We start from the raw sequence: 15,516 nt of genomic DNA, 5'->3' as shown, positions 1-15,516 counted from the left end.
GAGGAAGAAGAGGTTGAGGGAGAAGAAGAAGATGGTGGAGGAGGAAGAGGAAGAAGAGGTTGAGGGAGAAGAAGAAGAAGGGTGGAGGAGGAAGAGGAGGAGAGAGGAAGAAGGTGGAGGAGAAGAGGTTGAGGAGGAAGAGGAAGAAGATGGTGGAGGAGGAAGAGGTGGAGGAGGAAGAGGAAGAAGAGGTTGAGGAAGAAGAAGAAGAAGGGAGGAGGAGGAAGAGGAAGAAGAGGTTGAGGGAGAAGAAGAAGAAGGTGGAGGAGGAGGTGGAGGAGGAGGAAGAGGAAGAGGAAGAAGAGGTTGAGGGAGAAGAAGAAGAAGGTGGAGGAGGAGGAAGAAGAAGAGAGGAGGTGGTAGAAGAAGAAGAAGAAGAAGAGGTTGAGGGAGAAGAAAAAGGTGGAGGAGGAGGAAGAAGAGGAAGAGGAAGGTGGAGGAAGAGGAAGAAGAAGAGAGGAGATGGAAGAAGAAGAAGAAAAGAAGAAGAAGAAAAGAAGAAGGTGGAGGAGAAGGAGAAGAAGTAGTTCTGTCCATTGGACATCTCCTCCTCCTCTTGCTGCGGGACAGGACCCGGGGACTCCCCCCCCCACACGCACCCCCAGGGAGGGGCTCTCGGGCAGCTGTCGCCTGAGCCCACCCCCTTAGCGAAGTGGGAGGGGACCCCCGGGCCCGAGTGCCCCATCCCCCCGCCCTCCCCACTTCCAAATAAGCTGCCTCCCTCCCCCCTGGACGTGGGTGGGGGCAAGAGGGGCTGGGACAAAGACCATGCCTCCCATGACCGCGGGGGGTGGGGGTTGGACTAGCTGACCTCCCGGGACCCTTCCAACTACGTTATTCTAGGAGTCTGAGGAGTGGCCTCCCTCATGCCCCGCCCCACCGCCTTTTGTGGCTCATTGGTGCTCTTGCCCACGGGGCGGGGACCCAAAGTGAAGAGTCCGGCCCCATAGCCAGCCCACCCCCTCCCTCCCTCCGTCCCTCCCTCCAACCTAGTCCTGGGAAGTAGGAAAACCCTTCAAAGAAGGAAAAAACCAAACCGTGGACCGGTCCTGCTCAGCTCCTCCTCCTCCTCTTCCTCCTCTTCCTCCTCCTCCTCCTCCCCCTCGGCTTTTGCAATGATCGTTCACCAAGGAGCCTCCATGCTCAGGAGGAGTCTATCTGCGGCCACCACCACCCCCTTGCTGACGACGGGGCTTCTGTCTTCCTCGCTTCTCCTCTCTGCGGGAAGCGGGGGAGGGGGGCCTCTTGATTCCCTGCCTGACTTCCCCCCCCCCAAAAAAAACCCCTCCCCAAAGAGACCGACCCACAGGCCCTCCTCCCTCTGCAACACAGCCACCCGCCTGGGCTTAGCGGGGATCCCCTGGGTCCCTAGGGGGAGGCAGAGCACCGGGGAGGCCACGGAGGAAGGGCCTGGAGGCTGCCGAGGAGGGTCTCTTGCCTTAAGCAGGGGGTCGGTCTAGAAGACCTCCGAGGAGCCCCTTCCAGTCTTACCTTCCGAGTCCCTGGAGGGACACCTTCCTGCCCCAGAGAGACCCCTCCCCGCAGAGGAAGGGGGTCCCCAAACTTGGCCGCTTTAACACTTCTGGACTCCCAGAATCCTCCAGCCAGCATAGACTGGAGTTGAAGTCCCCCAGGTCTTCAAATGGGTCAAATTTGGGGACTCCCCGCCCCCCGCTTTAGGGAAGGAAGGGAGCTTTGGCCTCCACCACCCCCCATCTGACAACTGTCCGTCCTTAACCAAGCCGGACCCCGAGTGGAGGCGGGAACCCTTCAGCACCCCAAAATACAAACACCCCGATTCAGTATCGGTGGGCCTGAGATACCGTGCCCCCAAAAGTGGGGACCCCAACCGAAAGAGTCCCCTTCCACCTGCCTGTTGCCCCCTCCCCCTTTCCGTTAGTCCCCATTGATGCGTGCGTGCGCACACACACACACACACACACACACACACACACACACACACACAGAGGACGGAGTCCTTTTTTATTCTTTTCTCTCCAAAATGAAAGCCTCCCCCACTTTCACCCGGGCTTTGATCTGCCCAGGCCATTCAGCCCTGCCTCCTTACAGGCCCCCCGCACGATGCAAGGTATGGGTTATGTAGTACTTTCCCACGGCCATTGCCCGTCTCATCGGGCTCCCGCTCCTTGGGGCTGAAGAGAACGCGGCTTCCCACCCGCCCCAGCCCGGCACTTACCCATGGAACTGCCCACAGCGATGATGATGAGGATGATAGTATTAATAACGCATCGTGGAAATAACGCCCCGCTTGGCTAAACTCTTCCCGGTCTGGGTAACCCGGAAGAAAGGCGGCGGCGGGGTGGCCGGGATCTTCTGCCCCCCTCCTGGGGCTCTTCGGCGGCGAGACCTGCAGCTCCGTCGGGACCTCCGAACTGGGCTGGACTCCAGGCGGAGAAAGCCAGAAACTGTGGGCGCGTCCAAAGCCGAGACCACCGACTCTTCCCCCCAAAAAAAGGGCTGGACCCAGAAGGAAAGGGGGGCAGCCGCTGCCCTGAAAATGAACTTCTCCCTCTTCTCCACCCCCCCATGGATACAGCAGCGGGGCAGCTGCCCAGCCCGAGGGTCCCGCCGCCACCTCCTCCTCCTCCCGCACCCCCTCACAAGCGGCAACCCCGCCCAGGGTCCTTGAGGAGCGCCCCAGGGTCCTGCTTCCTCGGGCCCCTGATTTTAGGACGGCCACTTGATCCAGCCAAGGATCGCAGCTAACTTGACCTCTTCAGGGAGGCTCCGTAGAATAGAACAGGACAGAAAATGAATACAAGAGACGGGAGGAGAGAAATGGCATAGAATAGATAGAATATAGAATATAGGATAGAATATACACTGCTCAAAAAAAGCACAAAAAGAAGACATCCTAGATCCGAATGAATGAAATATTCATATGAAATACTTCGTTCGTTACATAGTTGACAACAAAACCGCGCAAAAATTATCGATGGAACTCAAACTGAGCGACCCATGGAGGTCTGGATTTGGAGTTACACTCAAAACTTAAAAGTTGTCCTAACGTGACATCCGTACCGATTCGCTTAGCAACGGTGGCCGGAAAGGCGAGACTCAACTTCGCAACGGTCTGACTTAGCAACAGACGTTACAGGGCTCGGTTGTGGTCGTAAGTCGAGGGCCACCTGTATTCTGTGGTTCTGAATAGATCCTTGCGTTTCAGTGGCATTGGATCTGAGGGTTGGATGCTGGACCCAAGAAGGAGAGAGAGAGAGAGAGACCAACCTTCCTGTCTCCTTTGGTCACCCACAGCAGTCGTTAAGTGAGTCTTGCCCCTCCCATTCCACGACCTTCCTTGCCAGAGTTATTAAAAACACTTCAGGCTGATCCAGCTTTGATGTCATGTCCTTAAAACAAGTCAAAATGAGGCTCAGTCGTGTGTATGGCCTCCATGTGCCTGTATGACCTCCCTACAACGCCTGGACATGCTCCTGATGAGGTGGCGGATGGTCTCCTGAGGGATCTCCTCCCACACCTGGACTAAAGCATCCCCCAACTCCTGGACAGTCTGTGGTGCAAGGTGGTGTTGGTGGATGGAGTGAGACATGATGTCCCAGATGTGTCCAATTGGATCCAGGTCTGGGAAATGGGCGGGCCAGTCCATAGCATCAATGCCTTCGTCTTGCAGGAACTGCTGACAAACTCCAGCCACATGAGGTCTAGCACTGTCTTGCATTAGGAGGAACCCAGGGCCAACCGCACCAGCATGTGGTCTCACAAGGGGTCTGAGGATCTCATCTCGGTACCTAATGGCAGTCAGGCTACCTCTAGCGGGCACATGGAGGGCTGCGCGGCCCCCTAAAGAAATGCCACCCCACACCATTACTGACCCACTGCCAAACCAGTCATGCTGGAGGATGTTGCAGGCAGCAGAACGTTCTCCACGGCGTCTCCAGACCCCATCACGTCTGTCACGTGCTCAGCGTGAACCTGCTTTCGTCTGTGAAGAGCACAGGGCGCCAGTGGCGAATTTGCCAATCTTGGTGTTCTCTGGCAAATGCCAAACGTCCTGCACTGTGTTGGGCTGTAAGCACAACCCCCACCTGTGGACGTCGGGCCCTCATACCACCCTCATGGAGTCTCTTTCTGACCGTTTGAGCAGCCACATGCACATTTGTGGCCCTCTGGAGGTCATTTTGCAGGGCTCTGGCAGGGCTCCTCCTGCCCCTCCTTGCACAAAGGCGGAGGTAGCGGTCCTGATGCTGGGTTGTTGCCCTCCTACGGCCTCCTCCACGTCTCCTGATGTTCTGGCCTGTCTCCTGGTAGCACCTCCATGCTCTGGACACTACACTGACAGACACAGCAAACCTTCTTGCCACAGCTCACATTGATGTGCCACCCTGGATGAGCTGCACTACCTACTAGTGTATAATATTGAATAGGATAGGATAGAATATGGAATAAGAATAGAATAGGCTCGAATAGGATTCAGAATAGAATAAGAATAGAATAGAATAGAATAGAATAGAATAGAATAGAATAGAATAGAATAGAATATATAGGATAGGATATGGAATAAGAATAGAATAAGCTAGAATAGGATTCAGAATAGAATATAGAATATAATATATAACATAGGATAGGATAGAATATGGAATAAGAACAGAATAGGCTAGAATAGGATTCAGAATAGAATAGGCTAGAATATAGAATAGAATGTATAACAGGATAGGATAGATTATGGAATAAGAATAGGATAGAATAGGATTCAGAATTGAATAGAATAGAATATAGAATAGAAGATATAGGCTAGGATAGGATATGGAGTAAGAATAGGCTAGAATAGGATTCAGAATAGAGTAGAACATAGAATAGAATATATAACATAGGATAGGATAGGATATGGAATAAGGATAGAATAAGGTTCAGAATAGAATAGAATATAGAATAGAATATGGAATAGAATATATAACATAGGATAGGATAGATTATGGAATAAGACTAGGATAGAATAGGATTCTGAATCGAATAGAATAGAATATAGAATAGAATATATAGGATAGGATAGAATATGGAGTAAGAATAGGCTAGAATAGGATTCAGAATAGAATAGAATATAGAATATATAACATAGAATAGGATAGAATATGGAATAAGAACAGAATAGGATAGAATATGATTCAGAATAGAATAGGCTAGAATATAGAATAGAATGTATAACAGGATAGGATAGATTATGGAATTAGAATAGGATTCAGAATAGAATAGAATATATAACATGGGATAGGATAGGATATGGAATAAGAATAGGATAGAATAGGGTTCAGAATAGAATAGAATAGAATATGGAATAGAATATATAACATAGGATAGGATAGATTATGGAATAAGAATAGGATAGAATAGGATTCAGAATCTAATCGAATAGAATATAGGATAGGATAGGATATGGAGTAAGAATAGGCTAGAATAGGATTCAGAATAGAACAGAATATAGAATAGAATATATAACATAGGATAGGATATGAAATTGTTTAGGTTTTCTTTTCCATGGGGCCAAATCATGAATGTGTCATCAATGTATCTTAACCATAGTTTGGGTTTGTGGGTGGCCTTAGCCAGGGCTCTGGATTCGAATTCTTCCATGAACAGGATTGCAATGACGGGTGACAGTGGTGATCCCACAGGGGCTCCTTCAATTTGCTTGTACCTAAACAGCACACATCCCAAAATCAAGTTCACCATGGAAACAGAAACAAACAACTACCATTCTTAGATGTACTAATCTACACACACACACAAAAAACCAGATGGCACACTAGGACACGCCATTTACCAGAAAACACACACCAACACAACACCGTGCTCAATATTTTGAATTGTTTTGTTTCATAAAATGTGTTTTTTTTTAAAAAAAAAAAAAAATTTAAAAAAGAAAGAAAACGGGAGTGGGGGTTCGCTCTGGTCTCGATCCCCTCGGCGCCCCCCTCCCTCCTCCTCCTCCTCCCCCACCTGCTGCCCGGGTTGCCCAGCGCGGCCATCTCCACTTGGGAGCCGAAACTGGAGGGCTTCCCCTTGGCAACAGATGACGCGAGCGCGCAAAAGAAGCGGATTGGCCGGCCGGCCCCAAGAGGCGGCTCCGGTGGGCGAGGTGCGTCGTCGGGCTTCTTCCTCGGGCCCCGCAGAAGGTCGCTGAGCGAAGGGACCGGAGAGACCATGACGGGTGTCGGACTCCGCCGGCGGGCGCTGCCGGCCTTGGCTTGGATCTGGGCGGCCATGGCCGCAGCTGGAGGTAAATCTACCAGAGCAGGAGTTCACACGCGCGCGCTTGACCCGGGTTACCCGAAGGGGGGCGATTTCCGCGTTCCTTCCTTTCCCCCCGTCCCGCCGACCCCGCGTTCACACGCGCGCGCCCGATTGACCCGGGTTACCCGAAGGGGGCCGATTTCCCAGGTTCCTTCCTCCACCCTTCCCGCCGACCCCGCGTTCAGACGCGCGCCCGCTTGACCGGGTTACCCGAAGGGGGGTTGATTTTCCGGGTGCCTTCGTCCCGCCGACCCGCGTTCACACGCGCGCGCCAGCTTGACCCGGATTACCCGAAGGGGGCCGATTTCCCGGGTTCCTTCGTCCCGCCGACCCGCGTTCACACGCGCGCTCGCTTGACCCCGGTTACCCGAAGGGGGCCGATTTCCGGCTTCCTTCCTCCATGCGTCCCGCCGACCCCGCGTTCACACGCGCGCGCCCGCTTGATTCGGGTTACCGAAGGGGGCCCCGATTTCCCGGGTTCCTTCCTCCCCCCGTCCCGCCGACCCCGCATTCACACGCGCGCGCCCGCTTGACCCGGGTTACCTGAAGGGGGCCCCGATTTCCCGGGTTCCTTCCTCCCCGTCCCTCCGCCCGTTCCTTCGGCGGGCAAAAACTCCCGGGACCTCTTCGCCCGCCCCCGCCCCCCCGGCGCTTTTCCTGGTTGTGCGAACGGTCTCCCCGCAACCGGAAAGGGGAAGCGGTCGGGACGGCTCTTCGGGCGGGGCCATTCTTCCCGGCCCGCAGCCTCGCCTTGGCTCCCGCGGGTGGCGCCCCGGACGGCTAAAACCGGGGAGGGGTGGAGAAGCGGCTGGTCTCCGATTTCTGCTTCCCACACCCGCTTTGCGTGTCTGCTGAACGGGCCAAGGTTTCACTTTCGTTTTCAGAAAAGGGAGAAGTTAAAATAAAAAGGGGGAACGTTTGACATTAGGAGCCTCTCGGCTTGGTTTCCTGGCAGACGAACCAGGTAAACCTGGCCAGGGGGCTCGTCACAGCAAAGATCAGCCCCCGGGGAGGTCTTACCTGGTTTGGGGGTCGTGAGGACGCGTCTGCAAAGGAAGCCAAGCGGGTTCCGCTTCCTCCAGCCTCGGGCTGGCTTGCAAGAACGGTCCCGTCTGAAAGCGGCGTTTGGAGGGTCGCTCTGGCACCCGGGCAACGTTTGCAAGGCGCTCCGGCTGCATTCACACGACCCCTTTTCCCTCTCCTCGCCCCCAAGCTACCGGGGTTGGGGAGGGAGGGGAAAAGAGCGAAGGAAGGAAAGGGGAGAGGGAGGGGAAAGGAAAGGGGAGGGAGAGGAAAGGAAAGGGGGAGGGAGAGGAATGAGGGAAGGAAGGAAAGGAGGAGGGAGAGGAAATGAGGGAAGGAAGGAAATGGAGGGAGGGAATGAGGAAGGAAAGGGGAGGGAGGAAAAGAGCGAAGGAAGGAAAGGAGGGGTTTCTTCCATTATTTTATTCTCAAGCAAGGATCTTCCAACTTGACCGCTTTAAGGCTTGGGACTTCAACTCCCAGAATTCCCGAGCTAACGTGACCGGAGGAGGAATTCTGGGAGTTGAAGTCCACAGGTCTTAAAGTGTGGATACTCCTGATTAACTTACGACTTCTTCCCTTATTTTATTCTTAAGCAAAGATCTTCCAACTTGACTGCTTTAAGGCTTGTGGACTTCAACTCCCAGAATTCCCGAGCTAACGTGACCGGAGAGGAATTCTGGGAGTTGAAATCCACAGGTCTAAAGTGGCCAATGTGATACTCTGATTTACTTACGACTTCTTCCATTATTTTATTCTTAAGCAAGGATCTTCCAACTTTACTGGGACTTCAACTCCCAGAATTCCCGTAACGTGACCGGAGGAGGAATTCTGGGAGTTGAAGTCCACAGGTCTTAAAGTGTGGATACTCCTGATTTACTTTACGACTTCTTCCATTATTTTATTCTTAAGCAAGGATCTTCCAACTCGACTGTTTAGATTGGGATCAACTCCCAGAATTCAGCTAACGTGACCGGAGGAGGAATTCTGGGAGTTGAAGTCCACAGGTCTTAAAGTGTGGATACTCCTGATTAACTTACGACTTCTTCCCTTATTTTATTCTACAAAGATCTTCCAACTTGACTGCTTTAGCTTGTGACTTCAACTCCCAGAATTCCGAGCTAACGTGACCGGAGGAGGAATTCTGGGAGTTGAAATCCACAGGTCTTAAAGTGGCCAAGTGGATACTCCTGATTTACTTACGACTTCTTCCATTATTTTATTCTTAAGCAAGGATCTTCCAACTTACGCTTATAGGCTTGGATTTCAACTCCCAGAATTCTAACGTGACCGGAGGAGGAATTCTGGGAGTTGAAGTCCACAGGTCTTAAAGTGTGGATACTCCTGATTTACTTACGACTTCTTCCATTATTTTATTCTTAACAAGGATCTTCCAACTCGATTAGCTGTAGGATTTCAACTCCCAGAATTCCAGCTAACGTGACCGGAGGAGGAATTCTGGGAGTTGAAGTCCACAGGTCTTAAAGTGTGGATACTCCTGATTTACTTACGACTTCTTCCATTATTTTATTCTTAAGCAAGGATCTTCCAACTTTACCGCTATAAGGCTTGTGGACTTCGACTCCCAGAATTCCCGAGCTAACGTGACCGGAAGAGGAATTCTGGGAGCTGAAGTCCCCAGGTTTTAAAGTGGCCAAGTGTGGATACTCCTGATTTACTTACAACTTCTTCCATTATTTTATTCTTAAGCAAGGATCTTCCAACTCGACCGTTTTAAGACCTGTGGACTTCGACTCCCAGAATTCCCGAGCTAACGTGACCGGAAGAGGAATTCTGGGAGCTGAAGTCCCCAGGTCTTAAAGTGGCCAAGTGTGGATACTCCTGATTTACTTACAACTTCTTCCGTTATTTTATTCTTAAGCAAGGATCTTCCAACTTTACCACTATAAGGCTTGTGGACTTCAACTCCCAGAATTCCCGAGCTAACGTGACCGGAAGAGGAATTCTGGGAGTTGAAGTCCCCAGGTCTTAAAACGGTCAAGTTGAAAGACCCCTGCAGTTAAAGACTCACAGAGATCTGGCGGGGTCTCGCATGACCTGGTCACTGGGGTGGTGGGGGCTGCTTCCCGTGAGCCCTTTGGCGGAACTGCACGACGCTCCGCACGCTGCCTCGGGGGTCCAGACTGCCGGGGGGGGTGGGGGTCTCTCCTCCCGCCTCCTTCTCCTCCCCCTCTTTATTCCCCTCTCCTCCCCTCCAGAGCAGCCCGCCCACCTCTTCTCCCAGGTGTTCTTTTGCCAAGAGGACGCCCCGCTTTACGGCCTGGCTCAGACGCTGGACAACGACCTGCTCTTCTGGTACGACTTCCCGGGCGCCCGCTGGCGCTCCCGCCGGCCCGACTTCCCGCCAGAGACGCAGCTCTCCGAAGCGCAGATCGAGGCCCAGAAGAAAATCTGCGACGCGGTGCTGCCCGTCCTCACCGACTTTTCAGACACGTACATTGTAGCCCAGTTCCCCGAGGCCAGAGGTGAGGCGCTGGGGGGGGGAGGGGTGGGTGGGAGAAGGGGTTGGACTAGATGACCTAACAAGGCCCCTTCCAACTCTGTTAATCTGTTAAAATGTGTTAGATCTTCTTCTCGGCCCAGTCCATCGCCCAGCCAGCTGTCCAAAAAAGTTCCAGGGGTGAATTAGTAGCCAACCTTGACCACTTTTTTTTTTTTTTGTAAATTTTATTTGAGTTTTCACACAAAAAAAACACAAATGAAACATCTTTTTTGAAAGTAGCGTAATCCCGGGTTACGTTTCTTCGTAGAGACACAAATTCAATTTCATGCTCATTTTTATGTTCTATTCCATATCTTATTCCTGTTTTACATTTTCTGCATAGCTTCTCCCTTCTTTTAATTTTCTCGATTTTATTTTAATTATCTCATCTCGATTCAAATCATTATATTTATATTTTTTGGGTCTGCCCTGTTTCAATTATCTATTATCTTTTCTCGTTAAACGAAGTTTCTCCTGTAGTTAACTGATTGGAGTATGAAGCCTTTATATCTTTTAAGTTTGTCCATTTAACTCTTATTTAGGCTTCAATATATACCCTAAAGTTATAACATTCAATATAATACATAACTTCCATTTGGATTCTGCTTGGTACATTCTTAAAATACACACTATATTCTTAAAAAAAAGAAAAAAAATTATAAATCTATGTAATTAAAACAACCCATTCCATTCCAAGTCAATTCTATCATTAATATTAATATTCATTAAAATCTTAACTTCTTTAACATTACTTTTCAATTAAATATCCTACTTCTATGGGAAGAATTATAAGCTTTCCATAATTAACCTTGGCCGCTTTTTAAGACTGGTGGACTTCAACTCCCAGAATTCCTCCTCCAGTCATGTTAGCTCGGGAATTCTGGGAGTTGAAGTCCACCAGTCTTAAAAAGTGGCTTTGAAGAGGTTTACGGCTTCTTCCATTATTGTGTTCCTTTTGTTTGTCCACAACTCGGCACCGCCAAAGATCATTTTACAGTCAACTGGGCAGCCTGCAAGGTGTCGTTCATCGTCCCGGCCAATTACGATGCAATCAACGGCCATTAAAAGGAAACTGATGGCGGTCAAATCTCTCTGGGGAGGAAAGCCCACTGACTGAGACCCTTTGACCCCCTTGAGTGGGGCAAGACTTGGGGGAGAGGACCTGCTAGATATCCTGAGGCCCCTGGGTACAAGTGGGAGGAAGTGTGAATAGAACAAGAGTTATTTTGTCCAGTGACCCCCCCCCCAAAATATATATATTGGATGAGGATAAGCGGGTGGATTGCGGAAATAACTAAACAACAAATAGAGTTAACACTGGAGATATTCTTATTAGGCATAATGACAGGAAAATAGGACAAAAACACAATATCTAATGCTAAATTTAATAACAGCAGCTAGAATGGTCTATGTACAAACCTGGAAAAATACTATAATACTAAAAATATTACTAATACTAAATACTAAAAATACTACTAATACTGGTACTATACTGAGTCTGAGGAACGCGTGATAAAGAAGGTATGACAGTGTGCCGAGATGGATAGGTGGACAATGGAAATAAAAGATAAACTGAATATCAATTGATTGGGAACGCATGATACAATTGGATAAATAGTAGATATAAAGATATAGTCTACTGTTCTGCATATTAATATTAATATTAATATTAATTGGCTGGCATGAAGGAGACAGATCAACTCCACAAAGCGTCCACCCAAAGTCTGTTTTTTATTGGTTCATCAGGTATCCTGTCAAGTCACATTTATGACAAAGTTCTTCTTAACGTCCAATCCTTGTAGTGCAGAAAGATTAAAAAAAGGTCTCAACCTCACGATGATTGAAGCGACTGCATGGTATCGTGGCTTCAGGCAAGAGTGAGGGAGTCTCCCCCAACCCAATAGGGGTCAATTTAGTGACCAATCAGGATTACAGATGTGACCACGTGACGTGGACTACATTTCCCAGGATACCTTAACTAAGCAGCGTCGTAGGGAGAAACGTGAGTTGCAGCGTAGGAGGCGTGGGAGGGTCAGAGAATGAGCTGAGTGTTTGAGCCACACCCCACAGCGGATAAAAGTGGGTGTGTTGTCGGCTGGAACTTTGTAGGGGGCAAAGTTTAATCTTACTTCAGGTTTTCTTTGGGAGTGATTTTATGGTCTGCCTTGTGGTTTTCTGGGAGTAGCTTTTTACTTGTTATCAGTTCGGACTTGGCAGGCAGAGCGTGTTGGCATGCCAAGGACGTTATCAGTTCCAAAGAATTAACTCTGTGAAGTCCGAGGCAGCTTGTCTGCTTGTGTGTTTGTGTGAGTTTGTACTCTTTCGTCTTTTGAAGAAAGAAGAAAGGTGAGACAGAACGTATATGTATGTATGATTGTACAATAAAAATGTATGTAAAACATATGTATACCGATACCGAACAGTTGCAAAGAACGAAAATGGTGTTATACAATGAGGAGAATTCTTTAATAAAAATAATAATTTTTTTAAAAAACGAACAACAGAGTTGGAAGGGACCTTAAAGAGATCTTCTAGTCCACCCCTCCCTGCTCAAGCAGGCAAAGTGTTGTGCTTTCAAAGCCCGGGCGGGGCGGGTGGTGGGGTCTCTCCCGCTCTTCCTGACCCGGGTTTGAGCTGAGCCCGGAGTCCCGGGAACTGACTCGTCCGTCTCCCCGCCGCAGGGATCCCCCAAGTGGAAGTCTTCACCCTCCGTCCGCTGGTCCTGGGCCAGCCCAATGTCCTGGTCTGCTCGGCGAGGAACATCTTCCCTCCCGTGGCCAGGATCGAGTGGGCCTTCCACGGCCAGCCCCTCACCCGGGGTGTCTCCTCCACCCCGGTCTTCCCCGTCGAAGAGCTGGATTTCCAGGTCTTCTCCTACGTGGAGGTGACCCCCCAGGCAGGAGACATCTACAGCTGCACCGTCAAGGGCAAGACCGACAGCCTAGCCTACTGGGGTGAGACACACCACACACACACAAACCCCATACACACCTGCCTCCCCTCCCGGGCGGCCACGAGAGACCCTCCTCCCCCCCCTGACCCCTCCCTTCTTCTTCTCCTACAGTCCCCAGGGACCCCGTGGCCTCTAAGCTCCTGGAGAACATCCTCTGCGGCCTTGCGGTGGCGGTGGGAGGGGTCTTCACCATCGTGGGCGTCGTCCTGCTGGTCCTCTCCTGCAGGGCCCGGAGCGCAGGTAGGCGGAGGGGGCGGGGAGAGCAACATTGGCGGGGCGGCGGGACCTCGGCCTGCCTTCCCTTCCGCTGCAGCCTCCCCTGCGGCTTGGCTCGCTGGCAGAGCTTCTCCATGCTGAGGGGCAGGTTTGTGGGGGGGGGGGAACAGAGTCCTTCTGCTTGGGGGAGGGGGGGCAGGGCAGGAAGGACCCCCGCTTTTGGCAGTTGAATTTGCTCTTCTTTCTCTTCCTTCGTAGACTGAAGCAAGGATACCCTCCTTCCCCTCCCCGCATCCATGGATCGGCATGACAGAAGCTGGGAAGTCGACCCCCCTCCCCGGATGTCAGAGTTTTCCCCCTCCCCAAAAGCCAGAGAGGTGCTTCCTTCTCTGTCCCTCAACCCCAACCAGCAGCAGGACCAAATCTCTCCCTGGGAGGGGGCTCTGGAGGTCCGGAGAGGGGTCCCACCCGGATCACCCCAAAGGACAGAGGCAGAACGGCAGGTTGAACCTCCGTTTTTGCCACGACGCTTCCACCCCCCCTTCCCACCTTCCCTTCCCTGCCTTTTGGGCCTCATTGACCCCAGGGTGGGAGCTTACCCTCTTAAATTGATTCCCCACCCCCCCCCCCAGGGAACTACAACCCCCCCCAAGAGGCGTTTTTTAAATTGGCTTGTTTGAACCTGCAGCAAAAAAAAAAACCGCGCAAAAAGCTTCCAATCAAAGCTGGGTGAATGAAAACGGGCCCCAGGTGTGCTTTGGGGTGTGTGGAGGGGCTGAAATGGCTTCCGACACCCCGACCCCCGCTTCGTTGGGAGGAAATCCCATCGAAGTCAACCTGCTGCCCCCTCCCCATCTTGGAATAACCCATAAACTGGTAGTTGCGCAATAACTTTGTCCTCCTCCCGGGACGGCCAGGAAGAAGTGAAACCACGAGTGGGCCGAGCGGTGTGGGAGGGAAGAGAAGAAAAATAATAATCATCCTTGCCGAGAACAGTCAGAATAGAAAATCCTTGGGGTAAAACCTGCAATTCTGCCTCTACTACGGAAACCCACCGGAAGGAAACAAGGACGAGGCTGCAAAAACACTTGTTTCCCAAATGGCTTAAACGCAGAGAGCTCTTTTCAGTTGGCTCAGCTATTAAAAAGTTGCTTTTAAACGTTTTCTTCAAACCAAATATTGAACGCGGCGAAGTCAGTTGGACGTGATTGGGGGGGGTCGATATCGCACGTATGTACGTTATCCTTTTTTAAAAAAAATTCTTTAAGTACAAAAAGTTCAAATACACAAGACCGAAAGACCAAAAAAGTCACGCGAGCGAACATCACCACAGTTTCTATGATAAAACGAATTCAGTTTTCCTGCAATATATTTGATAGGGAATGAAATAGTTCACGATTCGTGTGCGGCCATTATTTCCTATATCCTATCGGTCGGTGGTTCCCAAACTTTTCGCCCCGCGCCCCGAAAGAAATTTCACTCGAACCTCGCACCCCCTGAAATAAATAATAAATAAAAATGCCAACATATCGCCAATATCCTATTATCTCCCTGGATTTTTCTCGCACCCCCTGGAATATCGTCTCGAGCACCCCCAGGTTGGGAACCCCTGCTATAGGTTATCTGTTGCTTATACTCTATAAAACATAATAATCTATTATTAATATTCATCTCATCCAATCATTTATCCTTTCAACCACCCCTTTCCCAACTTAAGACGTTCCTCTCTGCTCCCACCAGTGATAGAATGAAGGACAAACCTTCTGCCCAGTTGGGTTTGGAGGGGGGGTGTAAAAGGGGAGACCCCCCCACCCTCAGATGCCGTGGGGGTGGGTGGGTGTTAGTAGTTCAAACAGGGGTCCCCAAACTTGGCAACATGAAGACTTGTGGACTTCAACTCCCAGAATTCTCCAGCCAGCCTAGCATAGGGACCTCAGAGGTCATCTAGTCCAGGGGGTCACCAACCTTTTGGACCTCAAGGATCACCAAGCTCCTCATTTTAAATCCCGCGGACCAAAAGACCCTGGGGAACCTCCCCCCCAAAAGTCTGCAGGAAAATCCCCCCCACCCCGTTTTCCTACCGATCGATCGTTCTTTATTTGGGATCGTAGGAGACCATCTCCAGCTCCGTTCTCGGGGGAGAGAGAGGGGGGGAGGGAGGGAGAGAGAGAGAGAGAGAAAGAAAGAAAGAAAGAAAGAAAGAAAGAAAGAAAGAAAGAAAGAAAGAAAGAAAGAAAGAAAGAAAGAAAGAAAAAGGGAGAGAGACTTTTGGCTTCATGCAAGAAAAACAGCAGAAGCCGCAGAAGTCTTTGCCGGTGCAGCCGCTTCGAGCAGGAGGCCTCGCAGGGTCCCAAAGACTCATTTCTGGCGGAGTTTGGAGGAGAGAAAGAAAGACTTCGGCTGCTTTCCTTGCGTGCAGCCAAAAGCAGAAGAAGGAAGAAGGGGGGGAAAAGCAGCCCGGTGGCCAGGCGAGGCACGTGGAGCAAGTGGGACGACTTCCGCTCTTCCCCCTTTCCCCCCCTCCTCGTGGTCTTCAACTCCCCAAAGTCTT

General features: G+C 50.7%; 1 protein-coding gene across 1 annotated transcript; it reads left to right on the top strand.

The window, feature by feature from the left end:
- The first annotated feature begins 6,092 nt into the window (after window positions 1–6,092).
- On the top strand, window positions 6,093–14,503 carry LOC113454135 (class II histocompatibility antigen, M alpha chain). The gene is made up of 5 exons (XM_087923248.1): window positions 6,093–6,256; window positions 9,513–9,779; window positions 12,478–12,750; window positions 12,861–12,989; window positions 13,224–14,503. Exons 1-5 carry the CDS (start codon window positions 6,181–6,183, stop codon window positions 13,226–13,228), a joined length of 750 nt encoding a protein of 249 aa, XP_087779374.1. The 5' UTR covers window positions 6,093–6,180; the 3' UTR covers window positions 13,229–14,503.
- The last annotated feature ends 1,013 nt before the right edge of the window (window positions 14,504–15,516 follow it).

Source organism: Pseudonaja textilis, chromosome 2 (genome assembly GCF_049901715.1).
Source record: "Pseudonaja textilis isolate UNSWEBS1 chromosome 2, rPseTex1.2, whole genome shotgun sequence".
Taxonomy (NCBI): domain Eukaryota; kingdom Metazoa; phylum Chordata; class Lepidosauria; order Squamata; family Elapidae; genus Pseudonaja; species Pseudonaja textilis.
The sequence above is the reverse complement of the archived record's forward strand: the minus strand, read 5'-3'. Positions and strand labels throughout refer to the sequence as shown.

What these genes read in the sequence shown, in the direction of transcription:
- LOC113454135 (XM_087923248.1), top strand. Translation starts at nt 6,181, where the DNA reads ATGACGGGTGTCGGACTCCGCCGGCGGGCGCTGCCGGCCTTGGCTTGG. An exon ending in GGCCATGGCCGCAGCTGGAG is followed by an intron (nt 6,257 to 9,512) that starts GTAAATCTACCA and finishes CCTCCCCTCCAG; the next exon opens with AGCAGCCCGCCCACCTCTTC. An exon ending in CCAGTTCCCCGAGGCCAGAG is followed by an intron (nt 9,780 to 12,477) that starts GTGAGGCGCTGG and finishes TCCCCGCCGCAG; the next exon opens with GGATCCCCCAAGTGGAAGTC.